The 21,472-nt window shown below is 46.0% G+C and overlaps 2 protein-coding genes across 9 annotated transcripts; one reads left to right on the top strand and one right to left on the bottom strand.

The window, feature by feature from the left end:
* Positions 1-7,967: 7,967 nt before the first annotated feature.
* LOC134036706 (proteasome subunit alpha type-7) lies at positions 7,968-10,846 on the bottom strand. 2 transcript variants are annotated; one of them, XM_062481757.1, is made up of 8 exons: positions 10,666-10,846; positions 10,024-10,150; positions 9,675-9,799; positions 9,424-9,546; positions 9,123-9,242; positions 8,970-9,032; positions 8,598-8,773; positions 7,968-8,453 (listed from the first exon to the last, which is right to left on the bottom strand). In XM_062481757.1, exons 1-7 carry the CDS (start codon positions 10,765-10,767, stop codon positions 8,678-8,680), a joined length of 756 nt encoding a protein of 251 aa, XP_062337741.1. In that variant the 5' UTR covers positions 10,768-10,846; the 3' UTR covers positions 7,968-8,453; positions 8,598-8,677. The 2 variants fall into 2 exon arrangements, with proteins under 2 accessions (XP_062337741.1, XP_062337742.1); XM_062481758.1 differs by having other exon boundaries at positions 7,968-8,438; positions 8,627-8,773.
* A 603-nt stretch (positions 10,847-11,449) lies between these two features.
* On the top strand, positions 11,450-21,260 carry ss18 (SS18 subunit of BAF chromatin remodeling complex). 7 transcript variants are annotated; one of them, XM_062482049.1, is made up of 12 exons: positions 11,450-11,620; positions 12,304-12,380; positions 12,578-12,662; positions 13,355-13,390; positions 13,790-13,946; positions 14,401-14,631; positions 14,825-14,995; positions 15,469-15,546; positions 17,216-17,338; positions 18,981-19,111; positions 19,681-19,747; positions 20,608-21,260. In XM_062482049.1, exons 1-11 carry the CDS (start codon positions 11,552-11,554, stop codon positions 19,696-19,698), a joined length of 1,176 nt encoding a protein of 391 aa, XP_062338033.1. In that variant the 5' UTR covers positions 11,450-11,551; the 3' UTR covers positions 19,699-19,747; positions 20,608-21,260. The 7 variants fall into 7 exon arrangements, with proteins under 7 accessions (XP_062338033.1, XP_062338031.1, XP_062338030.1 ...); XM_062482047.1 differs by lacking the exon at positions 19,681-19,747 and having other exon boundaries at positions 13,358-13,390; XM_062482046.1 differs by lacking the exon at positions 19,681-19,747.
* Positions 21,261-21,472: the final 212 nt, after the last annotated feature.

Genomic DNA, 21,472 nt, shown 5'->3' with positions numbered 1-21,472 from the left:
TGAATTAGTGTCCAAAAGTCTACAAAATGGTAACTATTTCCCACCAATGACCAGGACTCACTTGATCAATTCTGCTCTGCATTTTTCTTCATGCAAAGGTTAGTTTAGTTGTTGTGGAGGTAAATCGAGCATAAGACTGACGTAGAAGCACCATGCAAATGGTATCATCATGAGACAGGTTTAGTGTGATCAGTTTTGAAGATAAGCTTGGAGATTTTGGAACAATTCACCCCATCCACAACTCTCCATGATTGCTGTTTTTAAAACGGAAAGGGACTAAGCATGTCTCATCCTGTCAATGTCTCCATTCTTAACAATGGAAGGTGTAAGTAGCTATTTGATTGGTCAGAGCCAGTGCGTGGGCTGAATCGGGTGACTCCATGCTCTCCCACACCAAATCTACCTGAGAAATATCCTCAGAAATCCATTACACACTTTCTAGACGACTCATAAATGGAATAATTAGCACAGCATGCTCTCTGCACGGCTGGAAGTCGCTCCTGATAATGAACAAGGGGAAGGAAATTAGCTTTTGTCTCATAAAGTCACAACTTCAAAGATCCCTGGCATTGCATTAATACAGCCATAGCCTGCAGCGGCATGGGAGAGTATCAAGTAAGCACTCAAGCTGTAAGACCCCATTCCACACAAGGTCTTTCTCAGGACAAATACCAAGAGCTCTTAAAAGGCAGACACGCACATACATTCACTCGCACGTATAAGCCACACATACACCTGAAACTGTCGAGACACAAGTGGCAGGAAGCCAACCTTAAACACCCATCAACCAGGCAGAAAAAGGGAAGTAAGCAGGCTGTTCTGCTAACTGCTGTTCTCCTGGCTGAGGGAGAGAATGAGGATTAGATTAGCGAAGGTTCTTCTCCTCCAGGTACCAGAGAACATGTCCATGAGTCATCCCCCCGTGCAGCTGGGTGTGGAGTTCATCTGGAGGGGTGGATAGACGGGCCCCAGGGGCCCCAGCTGTGGCCTGGCCTGGTCTGGCTGAACCCATGAAGATCGTCTCTCCTCGCCACCTGGAATACACAGACGTTTGAACCGTCTCGGTCACACTCATATGTCTGCGATCATCCCCATCATCATCACAATCCTCATTGTCATCACTGTCTTTATTTTCATCACCATCAACAGGAAATGTCTTACTCATCCTCCTAAACACACAAGACGGTACGTTATGGCCAAGTTTTCAAATGGCTATGTAAGTACACAGAGGGCCCGGGCAGAAAGAGGTAAGGAGGCCTGGCCGAGGCACTGCTCCATCTCCTATCTGCTCCTTTATCTGCAAGGATCAGTTGTTGGAGCAGGCAGTCCTCCTCTCGAGTCCTCTGGAGAGACGTGGCTCTCAGCTGGAGAGAGGCGCCGGCGGCCATGCTGCGTCTCCATTGTGTGGAGAGACACGCAGAGGACAGGAGAGACTCTGTGCAGGTGCAGCGGGGGGAGGGGGGAACCCACCTGAGGGGGTTGGAGTGTTTCTCTCCACGCTTTCGAGCTTGTTGGCTGCGGGCCTTTTAGTGCTGGGATTGGGTTTCTGGTAGGACGTTTTAGTGTGGAGGACAGCGTCGTTTGAGGGGCTACTGTCCATGCTAATGATGTACTTTCAGTACTTCCAGTCTCTCTCTACATCCTTTGTTGTAACGTTTTGTTGAAGTTCTTATTGGAAACCTGTTACAGTGTGGGTTCACAGTTAATGTTTATGTGAAAACATAGTGTGAGGCTTAGTGCAGGGACACAGGTCTCCATGGCAGCCATGTCTGATGGAGAGAGGGTCAGACTCTGGGTGAGTCCCAATACCCATACTATTATTTAGTATGCTCCTGCACACCAAAGTACATTCCTTGTTGTGTAAACCAATTGGCGATTAAACTTTATTCAGATTCTGTGTGCGAGAAAAATATTTTTTATGTCCTAATATGTAGTATGTCAACTGTAGGAAGCCCAAAATACCAGGATGTCCTATTGCATCTGGTCGCATTTTGCAGTATGCAAGCCAGCATGCTTTTCTGGCTATTGTGACCCACAATCCTCTGCGCAGCAGAAGATTGTCACATTGACTGAACTACATACATGACAGAGTGACAGCAGAACTCTCCTGATTGCCATCCGACAAAATGTGCCCAGGCCAGCTGGACTAATGGTGTTTTTTGTAAGGTAAAAAAATATTGCACCAAACATTTTATGTATGTGACGGATGTATGAGCATTGAGCAAGAGGGTCAAAGTTCAAGGTGTAATGATATGACGAAAAAAGTATGTCTCAATTGTAAGCATACTGCATGCAACAGTCAATGCTTTGTAAGGGAATCTGCAGTACGTACTAGAATTTTGTAATTTGGAGTGCAGGGTGTGTGGGTGTGTGTGTGTGTGTGTATTTGTGTGTGTGTGTGTGTGTGATCCTCACACATTGGCAGACACTCTCATGTTATCCTGCAAGTGGAGTTAGCTAATAATGACCTCACTGCAGACTCACTCGGGAGGTCTCCTGTGAAAGTGATCCTTTCGCCGGCTGTTTGTTTAAAAGCTGACAGGCTACAAGAGTCTCAATGACAGCGCCTATTCATCTCAGAGTGTCAGACACAAGAAAGGAGGGAGGGAGAGAGAGAGGCTGGGTGTGTTTGATAGAGACAGGGTATAGAAGGAGAAAGAGATGGAGTGAGTGGGAGAGACCGAGTGAGAGAGAGAGAATGAGAGAGTGGGAGAGACAGAGTGAGAGTGGGAGAGACAGAGTGAAAGTGAGAGAGACAGAGTGAGAGAGTGGGAGAGACAGAGTGAGAGAGTGCGAGAGACAGAGTGAGAGAGTGGGAGAGACAGAGTGAGAGTGGGAGAGACAGAGTGAGAGAGTGGAAGAGACAGAGTGAGAGAGTGGGAGAGACAGAGTGAGAGAGTGGGAGAGACAGAGTGAGAGAGTGAGAGAGTGGGAGAGACAGAGTGAGAGAGTGGGAGAAGGGTGGACTGATAGGGAACAGCAGAGGTAAAGACAGATGTGAAGTTGTTATACCGTATTGAATTTATTCCAGACACCCCCTGACACACTCAGAAGAAAAGGTTCTTTGCCTGTCGCTGAAAGGAAACCTTCAGAAAAATCTTTTTTGGATCCTGGTAATAAACCTTTCACTGGTAAAATGGTTTAAGATTAAGTCTTTTCTTAGTGATAAACCAGGACACAGTGAAATAATATTTATCATATTCATAATAATAATCATATTTATTAAATCATTGCAAGGTTAACTTTTTGCAACAAATAAAGAAAAATAACCTTTTTTGTAGGTTATTTTTGAATGTGTACTGACAACTTTAGCCATAGCAGTGAATGAATCCAGTTTGCAAATGAATGAGTGAGTTCTGATGTTTTCATCCGAGCAGTATTGTATATGGTTTTAATTATACTGTACGTCTCACTCAGAACAGCCCTTCCTTCCATTTGGCTAATTTAGATTGAGATACTTCCAGGCTTTCCCCCTTCTATCTTTCATTTCCCTCCTCTCCCCTCTCTGCATCCCATCAGCCCCTTTGTAAAAAAAAAAACAGAAAAAAAAAAAACCTTCATGTCTGTGACTTTCTTGCCCTCCAGCACATGAAGCCCTCTTTTATTTTGATCATCGCAGCACAATGGATTCATGCCATTCTGGCAACTTTATTCAGTCTCAGCCCAAATTTACATACTGCTTAACAAGTTTGCACGTGACTGTTGATGCCTCTGATCAAAGTGCTTTTTGGAAATCTCTCCCTCATCGGATCATTTATTATTAATTTTTAATTTTTTTGCTTCTGTCTACCGCAAATGCTTGCAGGAGACAAGTCTTTGACTCAGAGGCAGAGAATAGGTAACCTCGGCTCTGCACAAGCCCAAATGTCATCCAACAAGCTGTGTGCATGTCCGGAGGAAAAAGATAATGTAATCTAAGCACTATACAATGTGTTGAAGTGTGTGTTTGTGTGTGTGTGTTCTCTGTGTCTGTTGGAGGCTGTCTGTGAGTCGCAGGGTTAGGGGGCTGAGGGAGAGAGGGAGGAGGGAGGGGGGATGACAAAAGTCAAAGTAGTCATGTGTCATTTTTGTTGCTGAAGGGCTGGGACCTGGCCCCAGGCCTGTCCTCCCTGTCAGAGGCACTCACATATCTGCACTTAACACACACACACACACACTCTCAGACCCTGACCAAGTAATGTGACATGAAAAAGCAGTGGGGTAGTGGTAACAAGTATTCACAGTATAGATATAGCTCTTGGACATGGCAAAAGACTAGTTAGAAAGATGTGATCCGTGAGCAACAACACGTCACGCCACCCACCTCAGAATGTGTCAGAGTGCGAAGACAAAAAACAGTGTGGAGAGATTTCGGAGAACGCGTCCGGTCCTGAATCAAGACATCTGACAGACAGCCCGCTCTTTGAGCCAATGGCTCTGAAGGATGGAACGAAAGGAGGCGGAGACCTTACGTTTACACTATCACATTCATGAGTATGCTTGACTACTAGATTGCAGAGTCCAAATGAAAAATCATTAAATGCTGGCGAAAATAAAGAAAAGGGGAGGGGGGGGGTGGACTTAAATAATACAATGAGAAGAGGGTGTGGGTGGAAAGAGAGGAATCGTGGGAATGCGAGATTGCAACCCCCTCAGGCAATCGAATTATCCTATGGGCCAATGGTTCCTCCTTATGCGCCTGCTGACATTTTCCTGTAACCCCATCCTGTGTAATGCTATGTGATGTGTGTGACTGGCTTCTGCCATGGCCTTAAGAGGCTCGGGCACCCGGAGGCCATCACTTCCTGCCCTGCGGCACCTTGGGAATTGTTTTATTTAGCCCTGTCTGCTCCTTTTTGCCTCTCCTCTCTCCCTTTTACTTCCACTCTGTGTTTTTCTCCTCCTTCACTTCCTCCATCTTTTTGGAGTATCTGCTCATATCCTCTTTCAATTAGAAGAGGTCGCGCTTGTAGTCTTGATACAAAACAAATGCCATGTGATTCCTTGCAAGTAACAGGAAACCCTCCATTTGTACTATATACACAAACTGTCAGGGTTCCAGCACCATTCAGCAGACAAACAAAGGTAAATGGCCATCAAATCCAACTTACTGTATCCATTACCCAACTATGTACACTGCATGTTAGCTTGAGTGATGACAGTAATGGAGGAGGGCATGTTCAAGAATCAAGAGTCAAAGATGCCTGGGCCTTGTGTGTGCGTGGAAAAACACAGTGTAAAGAATTCTGGGGAACATTTTACAAACTGCATCCCTGCAGCTATAGCCTATTGATGAGCACAGGTTGGTCCAGGGGTCTTCAGGCCTACAAACTACAGTTTGTTTCTCTCATGTGCTTCATGGAACTGCAGTTGCCCTGTGGGGGAAAGAGTAAAGGCCAGCGGATCAGCTATGCTGGGATAATGGTGTGTGTATCTGTCAGAATGTGACAAGCAGAAAGGGGACAGTGTTGAGTGTAGCCTTTCATGACCCAACACACTCTGACAGCTTGGCCATCGCTGGAGGACATAAGCCATGTTGTTTTTTACATCTGACAATTTTAAGCAAAGCGAGTCCGCCTCGATGAATTGAATTGTTCTGAAGCTCTTTGAAGGAGCATGTTGGAGCACTGAGACAAAAACATGTCAGAAGCCAGTAGATTCTGTTGGCTGTTAGCAACACTCATACTGTCAGTCTATAGGACGAAAGTGAGATGAAAGTGTAACTGATACGATGGAGGTCCTGGTTTTATGCAACACTGCGCCCTACTGGTTGAAAGTGGTAAGGCCTAACTGTAGAGCAAGCATTTCAGTACAGCACCATTCTGAACTAGAGGACTGATATAACCTAAGCTCCCAAGGGTTGTGTCTTTCAGTTTTTTGCCCTTGGAGCAGTTTTCTTATCCAGACCTGAGGACATTTTTATGCACACTGGTAAATTTAAACATCCCAAGAGGAACCTGCTTTGAATGACTGCCAGGGGGTAACACATTAGAATGACAAAATGTGGATCCTTAAAGAGAAATCAGCCTATGAATGAAGATCAAGAAGACAGAAAAGAACCATGATTGGATGAAAGTTTGATTAGATAAAACTACAGCTGTCAGTTGGTGAAACCGATATGTATAGGATATATGTTTTGAACTCAGGAAACATGACTCAATACAACGCAAATACTTTCAATACCCCTGACTAAGATAATGTTTGGGGTGTATATGCTTGTTTTTGCGTTTGTATGTGTGTGTGTTGATATTTGCATGTTAGCTAGCATGAGAGAGAAGTTCTTGTGTCTGGGTGCTCATGCTTATTTTTCTGGCAGTGTAATGTGTAAACTAATAACTGCAATATGTGTATGCAATGTATGTACAGTGTGTATGTGGAAGCCTGTTTGTTGTACACACACACACACACACACACACAGAGAGAGAGAGAGAGAGAGAGAGAGAGAGAGAGAGAGAGAGAGAGAGAGAGAGAGAGAGAGAGAGAGAGAGAGAGTAATGCACTCAGTCTACAGCCTACAGGGCTGCACATTCTTGCTTGGAGAGTACATGGCCCTGGGCCCCTTTCCTCCGTCGATGACCTCTGGTGGAGCCATTATTTTCTGCATTAATGACGAGCAGCAGCCTGCGATGAGAGAGATGGGCTCTGTCCTCCGGCACATGAGCTCCTGATTATGGGCAAAAACAACGGCAGGAAGAAAATAAATACAAGAAAAAGTCTTCCCACAAGCAGTCAAAACACAAGCAGAAACAGCAGCAGCAGTGTTTGAACATAAGCTCCTCTCCGCCTTTTTGAGATGCATCAAGATAACCTCAGTGGCTGAAAGGATTACTCAGAATGAACTTTAGCTAAAGTTTAGAACATTCTTCTTGGGTGTATTTTTATTTTATAAAATTTACTTTGAATAAGTACCTTAAGCATTAAAAAAAAGGTCTGTGTCGATGAATATCAACGGATAAATTGTCGGTCTTGAGTAAAAGGAATGGAAAGGGGTGGATTTTTTGGGATTTCCAATGGAAAAGGAAAATACTAGACAATGCCTTCTTAATTTACACTTGTATGTAGTGTAGTAGAGTCTTCACTGGATGGCCTTGCATTTGAAAAATGAACTAAATGCCTTACAACCTAGAAAATAGTGTTATATGGTGATATAAGGACACGCTAAAATCAGCTTGTTCCTACTCATCCATCTATAAGGCCCCACAAACAAGACAAATTGCAGACAAATTGCAGTTGCTCTTGCTATGGCAGCCAGGGCACCCACTCAGGAAATCCTGGCTGGAGGAGATGACTCTAAATGAAGGACTTTACCATTCACCATTATGTCTTTGGTGAGAGTCAGAGGGACCCCCCGGGGCTACACAGCGCGGCACGGCACAACTTTTCAAAGGGCTCCAGATTAAAGTCACTGAAGTTTCCCACCGGGGTCTGAGGCCAGGATCCCATTAAGCAGCCCCACCACACCGCCGGCCATAATTGTGTCTTTGAGAATTCAGAGCAGCGGTTGCTTGATAAGCGAATTTAGGGTGAAATAAAAGGAGGGAAGAGGCAAAAAGGCGTCTCGTTGGACCACCATTAGACGCTTCCCTCGCTCATCGCTAATTTGTTTTAAATGACTGAGGGAAAGGTGAAGTCGACATAAAGCGCTAGTCTACTCCTCCTTTGGCTCGGTGGAGCTGTGCTGCACGAGGCTGGAGAGAAAACGACTTTAAGCACTTCTCAATACACTGCCTCTGCAGCAGTGAAGATATGGCAAGGATTTAGAAAATATGTTACAGTCTGCTTTTTGTTCGTTTTTACAAGGAAATACATCTAAAAATATAAACGTAGGAATATCTGTGCGTCTGTCTGTGGATTCTCTTGCAAACCAGGTACTGAATGAAGTTGAATGTATGAACTGTATGAAATTCGGCAGGTGTATTGCTCAGTACCCAAGGACAAGTTGTTTGGTTGTACTGTTCGCAAGAAAGAAAGACAATTGGACACCAAGGGGCACTGTACTAGTTGTAATGACCTGCTTTTCTGTACACCATGAACATTACGTACAATTTGGAATTACTTGTGGAATTTACACTTAAATAACAAAGATGATTGATAAACAATTGGAGTTTATTAGGTGTTGACCCATTAAACCTTCTGATCCATTAGCATTAAAGTAGTTACAAAACATGACCTTAGATGACAGATGTTGAACATACTTTGTAGCTGAACCCCAACTTGAAATTCTGCATTTTTGTTTTATTCACAAAAATGAAATTTGTGAAAACCATGTCAAACATAAAAAAGGGTTAAGTGTTTGTTGTAAGTGTCCATGAAAAGAACAGTGAGCAAAATGCAGCCTCAATCGAATTGGGAAATAAAACCAGGGGTTTGACTGAATGAAACCAGGGGTTTGACTGAATGAAACCAGGGGTTTGACTGAATGAAACCAGGGGTTTGACTGAATGAAACCAGGGGTTTGACTGAATGAAACCAGGGTTTGACTAAATGAAACCAGGGTTTGACAATGAAACCAGGGTTTGACTGAATGAAACCAGGGTTTGACTGAATGAAACCAGGGTTTGACTGAATGAAACCAGGGTTTGACTGAATGAAACCAGGGTTTGACTGAATGAAACCAGGGTTTGACTGAATGAAACCAGGGTTTGACTGAATGAAACCAGGGTTTGACTGAATGAAACCAGGGTTTGACTGACAACATTTAAGTGGATTTTTTCTGTTTCTTCTTCTCCGCTTCTTCTTCCTTTTCTTTCTCTATTTCTGCCACCAGAGTCTCAATCTCTTTGGACTCCAAAATCTGCAGTCAAACCAAAAACAAAATGAACAAAATTGCACAACAACTTACCCAAATAAATTTGTGATCATTTATATTTTAGCGTGGAACTTTTAGTCCAAATACATTGGCGCTCCTCCAATTTAACCACAGCCACCTGCTATTAAAATACAAGCAATTCAGTAAAAAAACGAAACTAATCTCTTTCAGGTTAGGCTACCTTCAGTGGTTGGTTTCTTCTGATCACTGCAAGTTCAATGTTTTTCCCTCCTGATTGGACCACCTGCGGGGGTAAATTAAAAGGTAAGCGAGCATGTATATAAAAAACGCATGATCTCCTGACCTGTATAAAAAAATGAGTGTTTGAGCTCACCTCGAGCAGGGCTCTGATGGCCAGCTTTATCGCCTCGTTGTCACCAGCTATGGCTTCGTCTGTGTAGTTCTTCTCCAGGAACTCTCTCACCGTCTTTGCGCTGCGGCCAATGGCATTTGCCTGAACAAATCAGATTTTTTTGGTTTGTTTTGTTTCCTGATCGTAACAGGAATGGCAACGATTTCCCAAGGTGGACAGAAACCTTAGGTTGTTAAAATTCTGGTACGGCCTTAATATTTAAATTTCAGACAAGTAGGGATGGCTGTATGAATTCCCCATGTTACAAATTTCATTGAAATACCTTCCAAGCATGGTAGGTGCCTGAGGGGTCTGTCTGATAGAGTCTGGGGGTCCCGTCGTAGTCGAAGCCCACAATCAGGGCGGAGATGCCGAACGGTCTGCGTCCGTTACTCTGGGTGTATCGCTGGGCAACACAGGAATATCAGAGATACAAATCAATATTAACTTGGAGGCAGAGGGAAGTGTACTGCCGGTGCGTTGGTATGCAAGCCTATCACAGGCCGTTCTGAACAGATCTGTGTGGTGGGCTACCTGTTTGAGGGTGGCTATGTGGCGCGTTATGTACTCCACAGTGACGGGATCCTCAACAGTGAGCCTGTGACTCTGACACTCTACCCGAGCTCTGTTGATGACAATACGGGCGTCTGCAGTGAGGCCTGACAAAGAGAGAAACAAACAAATCAAAGTGGTGCACATACAGGTTGAAAACAACTGTCTCGAGCATCAATCATGTTGTGTGCCATTCAATAACACAGAGTTCGTCAACCCCCTGGGAGATACTAAAGAATCAAATCAGATTCAACATTTTAACATAACAGACACTACTAAGGATGACTACTAAAACCAAACTTGCTTAGACATAATTTATCTACAAGCTTACCTGCAAACGCCATGCAGACGTGTTCGTCAAGAGCACATATCTTGCGGACAGTTCTCTCCTCCTGCAGTTTGGCTACAGATTTCTTCTCAACACCAAGGACAACAATGTCTTTACCTCGGATGCCCACCTACAAGTTGTAAGGAGGATGACTAATGTTAAAACCTACAAGTAGCATAGGTGACAATTGGAAAATAAAATACGTTATACTATATATAACTATTTTGTATGTTGCCTAGCTGATAAGATTTTGAACTTGGCTTTTCCTCTGTCTACAACTTAAGAGTTTTGTTCTTTCATCATTAGCCTCCACCGACCTCATCCAAAGCTACTGCTAGCTAAACAGCAAGCATGAGCGAGTATAATTGCTGCAAAACGTAGCCTAACTAACTTACTAGTTAGTAGAGTACTGTAGTAGCGTAGTTGACTTAACTAGCTCTGTCCACCAGGTTAGCCTAGCTAGACTAGCTAAATCTCTTAGCGGCAAAGCGGCTTGCTAATGCTAGTAGCTGCCCATGACTTGGCGTGTGAGTGACACAGCAATCAAATAGCTAGGTGGCTAGCTAGCCTTCCCTATGGCCGTAGCCTCCCGTAGGTAGCTGGCTAACAAGCTTGCTAAGGGATCAGGCTTCCTAGTGAACTTACTGCTGTGGAGCCTTTCTTTACAGCCTCTTGAGCATATTCCACCTGAAAGAGGTGGCCATCTGGAGAAAACACAGTGATCGCTCTGTCGTATCTTGCTGACATTGTGTTAAGTGAAACCAGTAAAAGTCTACAAGAATCTGTTACTCCCGAAAAGTATCCGGTTGATTACTAGATGATTGAAAGAAAGGCGCATGTGCATGAACTACGAACCAGGAAAGTACCAATATACATCGTTTGATGGTTTATTTAGGGACTGTTGTTACATGAAGACATTTATATTCTTGCAAATTGTGCATCATTATTATGGATGTTAAAATACCAATCGGATGATTAGGGAGCTATGGCCTTTAAAATTGAAAAATCTATGGACGTAACTAGCAATATTTTTCCCTCGTGGATGTTGTCTTTTCATGCATTTCTTAATTATACAAGACTCGTGATCAAATTAATAAATCAGACTGGAAGAGTAAGTGTGAAATACATAATTCCTCTGTTTTTCTTTTCATGGAGAACCACCCCACTCGAGGAATATACCATTTTTTCAATCCCCTGTGGCCTTTGGGGTGCGTTTGGATTATACCATTTTGAAAGTAGGCACACAATGTGTTTTTGTATCAAGATGTTTTATAACATTGTTTTAAAAATGGTCTTTATGGATTAAGTTGTGTATCAGACATTTATTAAACTCATATTTATTGGTTTAAATCATGTGCATATATCATTACCCATTTTACGTTGTTCAACTGCATTACCGGTTTCCCCTATACAGGACCATTACATTACAGAATAGCATCCCACTCAAAACTGTCTGGTGTGAGTTCTGGAGATTTGTTAGTAAGGTGATAACTTGTATGTTTACGTTCGTTTTACTTCCTAGTTAATCACCATGTCGGTGGCATTTGACAGGCACAGACAGCGTGGAAAAGGTGATATAACCCCCGCTGGAATACAAAAGGTAATTAATTTGATCACGCACCAGTAACAGAATGGAGTCGTAGCATCAGCTCCTAGCTAGGAGCTAAACTTGCGGCCAAGTCGATATAGGGAAATAGATTGGTAACAATATAGCGCCGGGGTGAAGCGCGGTCATTATGAACTCAGCGGGAGAGTTCATCGAACATGTAAACGCTGAATATGTGAAGTCAATTGTATCTGTTCATTTCTTCCACACTAGTGGGGGCCTATGGGTATGTTAGCTTGGTTGTTAGCTGGAAAGCTAACAAGAAGCCTCTTTTGTTAGCTAGGCACGCTCAAATTATTCGGATCCATTGATACCAGTCAATGCTAGGCGGGATGAGTAGCCACATGACTACCTTTCAGTGTTTCAATCAATATTTTATCCAATATCTACAAGAATCAACAAGTCAACACCTTTTGAGTCTTGAATATTTCACATGTAGCTGGCTGCATTTGATTCCCATGCATCTTTTCCTTAAGAACTGAACATGGTAAACCTGCTAGTACACAGTAGTAGCAGTGCTACAATGTATAGCCTCAGCCAGTAGCTAACCAAGCTATGTTGTTGTATTAATCTTGCTGACTACAATGTCACAGTTTGTAAACGTAACACGGTTTTTGTCTGTATGAATTTCATTATTTGAGATTTTTTATTTTTTGTCTTTGATTTACTTGTTTCAGTTACTGGATGAGAACAATCAACTGATTCAGTGTATAATGGAATTCCAAAGCAAAGGAAAAACAGCAGAGTGTTCACAGTAAGTTCTTCAAGCTTAGTTACTGGTAGTACTAGATGGACTTTCTCACGCAAAGTATTATGCTACTTGTCATCAATGACTATTTATTGTTGTTGTACTGATATGCTTTAGCTGAATTATAGAAAATCTGGAAATAATGCAGTATTCTTAACACACCAGAAACCAACATATTTTTTTCACGACCTTTTCGTTAACAGATATCAGCAGATGCTCCACAGAAATTTAGTGTACCTGGCCACGATAGCAGACTCCAATCAGAACATGCAGTCTCTCTTACCTGCTGTGAGTATGCGTTTTGGGGTAGAGCTACCTGTTGCGGCTGTCAATGACACGAGTCAGAGTTCAGGTTCTTAATCACTTTACATGGGGTTACTTTTTGGGGGTTAGGTTATTAAAACGACCAATTTAAAAATATAATGAAGAAAACTACTGGCCACCTGTTCCGTGGCTGGGAACCTGAATTTCGACTTGCATGGTAGAAGAAAATACCATCCAAGCCACTCTGACGAGGAGCGTTGAGAGGAAACGCTAATTCAACCGATCTATCTGGACACATCAAGATTTACCCACCGGCATTGCAACAATATGACGTGGTTCACATTCATACGGCTACCGTCCAGTTAAAAAGCCTATTAACTGATCATCTGCTTTCCATTAATTCCAATTTGGGACTTGAGATTAGGGGCATCGTCACACACCAACAGAGCAAGACTAACTTATCCATTACAGCACTGATTAGGAATTCCACCACATTTGGCAAGTACATGGATTGGAGCGAGTCGCTCTTTAGCTCTAATATATATTCAAAGGCTTTCGAGCATTGATAAAACTTTGGTGCATGTGAGGTTGAATGCTAAACTGAAATGCCTCATATGTAACCAATTCCAGTTTGCCCTGTTCCCCCCCCTCTTCCCCATTGTTGCCAAGGGGGGAGACGTGTTCATGTTCACCTAGATGCTCTTACTTGGTTTCAGAAGTGTGACTCCCCCATCCCAGAGGTAAAGCTTGAAGTGAGTATGTGTGGAGGAGTGGGCTGTAATGGCGATAGGGTCTCTTGATTGTCATCATGTCCATACTGTTTCTCATGTTGAGCCCCAAGTTTTACAGTAACCGGGGGACTATCTGTGTCCGTCACCTCATGGCCCAGAGATTACTGCTGCTGAATGTATTCAGCCTCATATATATATATATAACCTGCATACAGCATCATATCTATCATGTATATTTTGTCAATAAAAAGAAAGCAGGTGAACGTCGTCCTCATTTGAATTCAGTTCTTGTCAGTCATGTCAGTTGTTTTATTCCTTGGTTTTTCTCTGGATGTTGGTCCTCACCAGTGCTGGCAGCCCAGACCGCGTGTCTAATCCCAGTCGGTGTCTCCTCCTCCTCCCTGTGTTGTGTGTCTGCAGCCGCCCACTCAGAGCATGCCCATGGGCCCCGGTGGGATGACCCAGAGTGGAGCCCCCCCGCAGCCCCCCCACGGCCACAGCATGCCCTCCGACGGCATGGTCAGCGGAGGCCCACCGGCTCCACACATGCAGAACCAGATGAATGGACAGATGCCTGGTGAGTGACCCTCTCCCCCCCCCATCCCCCACCCGCCCTCGTCTGCCCTTCTCTTCGCTCCGTCCCTGTAGTGGCGGGGTTGCCTAGCAACTGCGCCGAGCTGCAAGGGAGGTTGGCCGTGCTGGAGGATGATGTCACCCCCTCCGAGAGCTCCAGCAGTAGACTTGGACCTGCTTTTTCCTCTGCGCTTGTTTTGTCGTGTCTGACTTGCTGTTTGTGTTTTGTGCACGTGCATTTGTTTGTATGTGCCCATGCAAATGGGCTCTACCGGTTCAGTGTGTTGGCGGCTTTGAGCTTCAGGCATAATCAGCGATCAATTTCAATGCTTGGAAAAAATATATATATATCTGCTATTATAATTTTGAAGGTAAACAACACGTAGCGTGTAAGTGTGTTTAGCATCGTGCTATAGACTGTGTCCAGAAGGGATGACCAGTCTCTGCTCCATCCCCAGGCCCTAACCACATGCCCATGCAGGGCCCCGGGCCTGGCCCTAACCAGCCCCCCAACATGCCCAGTGGAGCCATGAACATGCCCCCCAGCAGCCACGGCTCCATGGGCGGCTACAACCACTCTGTCCCCTCCTCCCAGGGCATTCCCGCCCAGGCCCAGATGAACATGACCCAGGGCCAGCCCATGGGCAACTACGGCCCCCGGCCCAACATGAACATGCAGCCTAACCAAGGTGACTACAGCCCGGCGACGTGCGCGCACACACAGCCCTCCCGAACGCAGGATCCAGAAAGCTCATTCTGTGGTTTCAGCTACACTTGTTGACCTTGACGTTACGGGTCATGGATGCTGGCGCTCGACCTGAACTCTTCTCCTGCACGTTTCAATGCTGACGAAGTGGTGTTCCATCCTTGTGTCTTCTCCAGGTCCCATGATGCAGCATCAGCCCCCCTCCCAACAGTACAACATGCCCCCCGGCGCCAGCGGACAGCACTACCAGGGCCAGCAGAACCCCATGGGCATGATGGGCCAGGTCAACCAGGGGAACCATGTCATGGGCCAGAGGCCCATGCCGCCCTACAGACCCCCCCAGCAAGGTATGCTCCTCTGCGGGCAGCGGTGTCGGGGGGGGTGGGGGGGAGTTCCCACCGGCACTGGACTACAACCTCTCCTCTACCCTCTTCTTTAACCCCCCCCCCCCTCTCTCCTTCTGACGTGACCATGTTTTCACTGTGGTTGCTCACTGACGCAGGCGAGCCCCCCCCCCCCACCCCCATGCCCACCCCCCCCTATTAGACACGCCCTGGTGCTCTGGAGTCCTTTTTTGGCATTTCCTGTCAGTCCTGGACGCAACCCTACTCCCAGTCTCCGAAACAGCTAAAACCCCTATCCTGGTGTATCCACGGAGGCCCTGGTCAGAGTGCTCCAGAGCATATTACTGGGGGGGTAGAGAAAAGAAAAGCTAAAATAAAAAAACACCCCAACCCCCTTCACTCCCTTCCCCGAACACAGTATGACCCACCCCCAACAACACCTTGAATCTACTTGTGTGCTGTGTGTGTATGTGTAGGACCCCCTCAGCAGTACCCAGGGCAGGAAGACTACTATGGGGACCAGTACAGTCACGCAGCACAGGGAGCCTCAGAAGGTAGGAGAACTCTCCGGCCTCTCCCAGAAAAAAAACCCAAACCACGAGCTCTTATCTCTCGCCAGCTAATAAACACTTAAAAAGGAAAAGAGAAGAGGAGCAGGCTTAAATCCCAGAGCAGAACGGACAGGAGGAATGAGGTCCAGAGCCGCCACACACCCCACGAGCCATGCCCGGCAGGGGCCGGTCCCTAGCGAGCCTCAAAGCCGTTTTGTTACGTGAAGAGAAGGGATGCCTCATCTTAACAACCCCCCCACCCCGCCCCACCCCCCACAGCTCAGCTGTTATTTCAGTCAGAGCCGTCCCTGTGTCTTGGTAGCTCTCACGCACCCTTGAGGCTGTGCATCAGTCCCAGGTGACCGGTCAATACCCTATATACGTCCAGCCAGATTGCAGTTCTCCGAAGTCTCGGCCGAGTCCGAACACGTCGGCCTCTCGTCAGACCGCCAGAGCCTCTCCGCGCTGTGTCACCGTCGACCATGTTCCCAGAAACGACTTCCTCCTGTGTCGGTTAACTTTGACTCGCTCCACGCTTTTCTTTATCTTCCTCTCCCGAAACCTTTCACTATTTTCACACTAAAGTTACCAAATAAAACCTTGCCCCCCCCCACACACACACACACACACAAGGCTGTTTGCTGAACATGGCATATCCGCTTTTAAAAGCAATATTGATAAACATGTATTAAACATGTACACTGTAAGTCTGTGATGAGTGTTCGTCCTGCTTTCAAACCATGGTTCCGTTTTCCTTCATAAGACAATGCTGGGTTTTATTTCCTGCCCCTGGGGCATTAACATGCCTTCCTATCTCCCTGTCACTACAATGTAGGTAACACTTACTGTTCTCCACTACTGTATCCTGAAGTAGGCCTCTACAGGCCTTGTGAGGAGCCCACACTGCAATGCCACCAAGGAGGTATCTAGGAGGCGATACCTTAGCAAACGTCTTCACATGTCCAAGCACATGAGGAGGTGAAAGCAGACACTTTGCTCTGCCATTGATTTGGTCTGGGAGGCAACTTTTTGGGGGGGGGCTTTACTCAAGGCTTTTTTTTTGGAAAGGACCTCAACAAACGAGCAGTTTTGCATTAACCACGTCCACAGTCCTTCCTGGCTAGCCTAGCTAGCAGCGAGCGAGCAGCCTCAGCTTGCCGTGTGCGCTTTACTCACAGCCTACTCTGCTTTGTAGTCGTCGTCCATTTCTCCCCCCCCTCTCATTACTCACTTTTCATGAATTGTTTTAAAATCATGTGGGCTTTTATTTTGGTTGTAACTGTTTTTGTATGTTTGCGTCTCACTTATGACGTCAGGTAAGGCTACTTGGACGGCGTTGCAGTAACCAGCTGAGGCGTAAAGCCCTCAAACCCGTCGGGATATCCCAACGCTTCACTCACCGTCTGTTGACCTGCTTCGGTGGTTCTCGCTGTCATTTTTTTTTGAACGGTGGCGTCACAACATTGCGAGAGCTACAGCTGACAGCCAACAGACAGTGACCACGAGGATGGGGGTGTTGGTGAGAGGGGGTAACTGTTGGGCCACCCCAGTCTCGGACCAAAGCGGTCTCCCAACAGACACCCCACCCTTGTGAATGCTCTGGCTGAAAGCTGCTGCTGTTGAGGAGCGGTGCTGCTCTCCTGCTGATGCCGCTCTCTGTCTCCCCCTGCAGGTAACGCCCAGTATGGCCAGCAGCAGGAGGCCTACCAGCAGGGCCCCCCCCAGCAGCAGGGCTACCCCCCTCAGCAGCAGTACCCGGGACAGCAGGGCTACCCCGGACAGCAGCAGGGCTACGGTAGGTGGGATGGTGAAACGGCGCGTCTACTACTCTCACCCTCTCTTTATCCCTCTTGCTTTTTCTCTCTCTGTCTCTCCCATGCTTCTGTCTCTGTTTCTCTCCCCCCCTTCCTGTCTCTCTCTCCCCCTCGTTCTCTCTCCCCTCTTCCCCCCCCCCCCCCCCCCCATGAACCTCAGTTTGAAGATGTTTGAGAGACAGGACGCAGGGTTACACTAGTCCGACGAAGTTTAGCCATGAGCAGGCTATTGGACAACACTCTGGCAGGCGAGAGCCATACAGAAGTGAGGAAGAGGAGGGGAGGAGAGGGGGGCTGGCCCAGGATAACCCCGAGGGCAGTGATGGGAGAGTGGGCGAGGAGGGCTGCGCTCCTCACCCGTGTTTGGGAACTCATCTCTCGCTCGCTCTCCCTCTGAGCCAGAGGCCATTCTCGCATGTCAGTAATGAGCTGGTGAGGTTTTGGGCTAGGATCAATCTGGCACACCCACATACACACTTAGGTTCTTGAAGGCCTCCGCAAGGTTGTTTGACTGCATCGGGCATTAGTGGGTGCTTAACGATGCAGATCTTGGTAAGTCAGTTAGCCAGCCAGGCCTCAGTGGCAGAAGGCTAGCTAGCTAGCTCCAGCACGCAGACGGGCTGATGAAGTGATTTTTAATGAGGTCGGCTCCACTAATGAAGGCTCACGGAATCTCCTTTATGTCTCTCCATTAAGACAGCAGCACCCTAACTCCTGGCCCTGAACTCTCAGTCTTCCCCTCCTCTCTCACCTTCCTCCTCCTCTCTCCCTGTACCTCATTACTGAGTGATAATCTGGAGAGCGTGCACATGAACCAGAGCCCAGAGTATCCACCAACCTATGCCAGCCATGTCTCTGTCTATCAGCTGTCCTGGAAGATGTAGACTGTTCTAAAAAGTATAAAATAATGGCTGCCATTGTCACGAGGTGGACACAACTAGATAAATGAGTTGTTAAGACTGCCTGAGTAGCCCAGGGGGGGACATGTAGAAGTTGAAAAGGGTCTGTCCTTAACCACTGATCAGTTAACAATAATTAAAGATTACAACTAATGATTACTTTATTACATTTCTACTGTTTGTTTATTATATTCAGAGCATTCCAATGTTTGAACTATACCCTGCTATATTAGCTCATAGAACATGGAACTTCAGGGCCATTTCTAGGAGCCCTATCTAAAGCCTAAACCAAAGCTATCTAGCACGCGGCGTCCTCTTTCTGTGTTTGCAAAGGCTATGTTGATTGTCATCCCCCCTGACGTTTCTTGTGAGAGTAAAACCCCCCAAATTGTCATACTATTTAACTGCCCTTCATTCCTGTATTCATTGTCTGGTCTAAGATCAACTTGAGTGTATCAGACACCTGCACCTCATAGATCTGTAATAAATACAGAACTTGTACTTGGCGATTCACTTCATTGACTTGGTTAGGTCAGCAATTGGGTACTATCAAATACTTCAAAGTAGAGCCCACCCTGGAACACTTGTAGTGCTGGAACACTCGTAGTGCTGGAACGCTTGTAGTCCTGGAACACTTGTAGTCCTGGAACACTTGTAGTCCTACCCAACTGTGTTGAAGTCCAGTGTCCTCACCCTCCTGTCCTCTCCATCTCCCCCCCCTCAGGTCCCTCCCAAGGTGCCCCGGGGCAATATCCCAACTACCCCCAGGGCCAGGGCCAGCAGTATGGGGGCTACCGGCCCCCCCAGCCGGGCCCACCCCAGGCCCAGCAGCAGCGTCCCTATGGCTACGACCAGGTGAGTACCCCCCCGCCCCCCCCACCCCCCCAACACAGCTCCCTCCTAGCAGCCACTTGCCCGTATGTGGCTGTGTATGTGTGTGTGTGTGTGTTCCCTATATATCTGTTTACTGTCAAGTCAGACATTAAGAAAGACAAACGTACAGAGATAATGTCTTTTTTTATGCTAGGTTAACTGAGCCTGGAGTTTTAACTGATGAGGGAAAAGGCATAGGTCGTGTGCATGCTGTCACTGTGTGTGGAAGGGGGTGGGGGGGTTAGCAGACAGATTTGAGGAGGTGTTGATGCAGCTAGAGCTGCCCCTTGCTAGTCTTTAGGTTGTAATGCAGGGACCAGTGCTGAGTCTTGGCTAACAAACACAGCAGGTCCAGTCCAGTGACTCGGACCTGGGTACAGTCAGCGCCTAGCGCCTCCAGACAGTAAGGGGGCGCTCTCTTCTCCCTGTACAGCATTTGAAAGGCAGCGTGTGACAGTGGTTGAGGGTCTACATGTTGCGCTGTGCTTTCCTGTGGTCCTGTGCGGGGGCCGCAGCCACCCTTTGATATCTTTATATCTTTGAATATTCAGGGACACATGAGGAAATAAAGGCCCGGGGATTTGAAACCCCCTCTGACTAGCTCTGTATGAAGCAAAGGTAATGGTTGCTGTGAAGACCTCGACGTCAAATCTTAGACTTTTTATTCATTTTCTTTTCTTTATTCTTTTTGTTTTTTGTTCACCACCTAGCCTTGATTTCATTTTATTTTGTATTTATTTCTTGCATTTGTTCTGGTTCTCCTTCTTTTCACTCTTCTTATTTTCAATATTTTTTGTTTTGTTCCTATCTGTTTTCCCATCTTTGCTTTCAAAATTTTTGTAACCAGGGGTCGCATTTAAGTCTTGAGGTCCTCGAAAACACAGCATGCACAGTTTGTACGAGTAAAAATGGAGCTTTGGAATTTCTTTCAGTAATCAGTTTGATGTTCAGCTTATCATTCTGTTGTCGTGTGTCTCCTCATGCTATTAAGAAAACACCACTGCACCGGTTGCAATGAGCACTGTTGTAACGTAGTGCTATTTGAACCAAAAAAAAACAGTTCTTTGAAATGAATTACAAAAAGCAACATTACACACACGTCTAAGGCCTATTTCGACCCCTGTTTAGAAATGCACTTGACATTAAATAACTTCCTCAAAGAATGGCACACTTGGATCATTCTTCTACTAAACCCCCCCCCCCCCCCCAAATGTGTCCATTCAGCTGAAACCAGACAAATTGTTTGATTTTACCACAGCGATGAGGCCATGCTGCCACCTGCTGGTCAAACTCAGCCAATGCAGCCAAATAAAAAAAGATAAATGTTTACCGTACACCTACCATACGGTTCACTCGACAGATGTGCTTGTTTGCATCCTATTTAGATGTATCAATATTAACATTACCCGTGCATATTTTTACTGAGACTAAACTGTCCTTGTGATGTTTTTTCATCGACTCCTCTGCTCTCTCCGTAGGGTCAGTATGGAAATTACCAGCAATGAGAGAAGGCCGTGCCACCTCCTCCCCCCCCCCCCCCCCCCAACCCCGAGCCCTGACCTCTCACCCGTCTTCAACTATCTGGACTTTTGCCATGGCTGCAGCTCGCTGAGACGTTGTCTCAGACTCACGCACGCACACACTCTCTCTAATATCTGGGCTGGGGTCATTGTGTACAATTTCTTTCTTTTTTCCCCTTCCTTCCTCCTCCCAGCTCCACCACTGTCCTGTTGTAGTCTGAGCAGCAAAGCCTTCAATGAAATTGAGCTGCCTTCCCCAGAGTATTGTAAATTGGGGAAATGGGGGCGACGGGAATTTATTATTAATATTCTAAAAGATATCTATACACGGGACAGACGTATACAGACCTTAACCATAGCGCGGGGCTGCGTTTCTCCATCCACTAACCCCACCCCCACACCCCCACATAAGAAGCAATAACTTCAGGAGGGGGAGGGAAGAGGTGGGTGGCTGAATGTGTGAGGTGGAGAGGTGACTTCTGCTAGGCCATGGTACATGTCGAGGGCCGTCTAAAGTATGTGATGTAAAGAAAAAAAACTAACTTACTAACTCTTATACAAAGCTAACTTTGTATAAGAATCTGGGGACTAGTCAAACATCTGGTTTCCTTGAGCTGTATGTGTCAATGGAAGTTTGGTTTTGTTTTTGTGACATCCAAGAATGTTTTTTGTTGTTTTTTTTTGTCTTTTCATTTTTAAGTCCCCTCTTTGTTTAGTTGTGTCCTCTGCTACTTGAGTTAATTGTAAATCATGTGACTGCCTGGCCTGAATTGATACTTTGTTAATGGAAATGTACATAGATACTAAACCCACACAGATGTAA

This window comes from Osmerus eperlanus, chromosome 16 (assembly GCF_963692335.1).
Source record: "Osmerus eperlanus chromosome 16, fOsmEpe2.1, whole genome shotgun sequence".
NCBI lineage: Eukaryota > Metazoa > Chordata > Actinopteri > Osmeriformes > Osmeridae > Osmerus > Osmerus eperlanus.
The sequence above is the reverse complement of the archived record's forward strand: the minus strand, read 5'-3'. Positions and strand labels throughout refer to the sequence as shown.

Excerpts from the sequence above, each read along its gene's own strand:
- LOC134036706 (XM_062481757.1), bottom strand. The coding sequence starts at position 10,767 with ATGTCAGCAAGATACGACAGAGCGATCACTGTGTTTTCTCCAGATGGC. Across the intron at positions 10,151-10,665 it reads TAAAGAAAGGCTCCACAGCA|GTGGGCATCCGAGGTAAAGA; the intron begins GTAAGTTCACTA and ends TACAACTTGTAG. Across the intron at positions 9,033-9,122 it reads CCATCAGAGCCCTGCTCGAG|GTGGTCCAATCAGGAGGGAA; the intron begins GTGAGCTCAAAC and ends TTACCCCCGCAG.
- ss18 (XM_062482046.1), top strand. The coding sequence starts at position 11,552 with ATGTCGGTGGCATTTGACAGGCACAGACAGCGTGGAAAAGGTGATATA. Across the intron at positions 12,381-12,577 it reads AAAACAGCAGAGTGTTCACA|ATATCAGCAGATGCTCCACA; the intron begins GTAAGTTCTTCA and ends TTTCGTTAACAG. Across the intron at positions 12,663-13,354 it reads TGCAGTCTCTCTTACCTGCT|AAGTGTGACTCCCCCATCCC; the intron begins GTGAGTATGCGT and ends ACTTGGTTTCAG.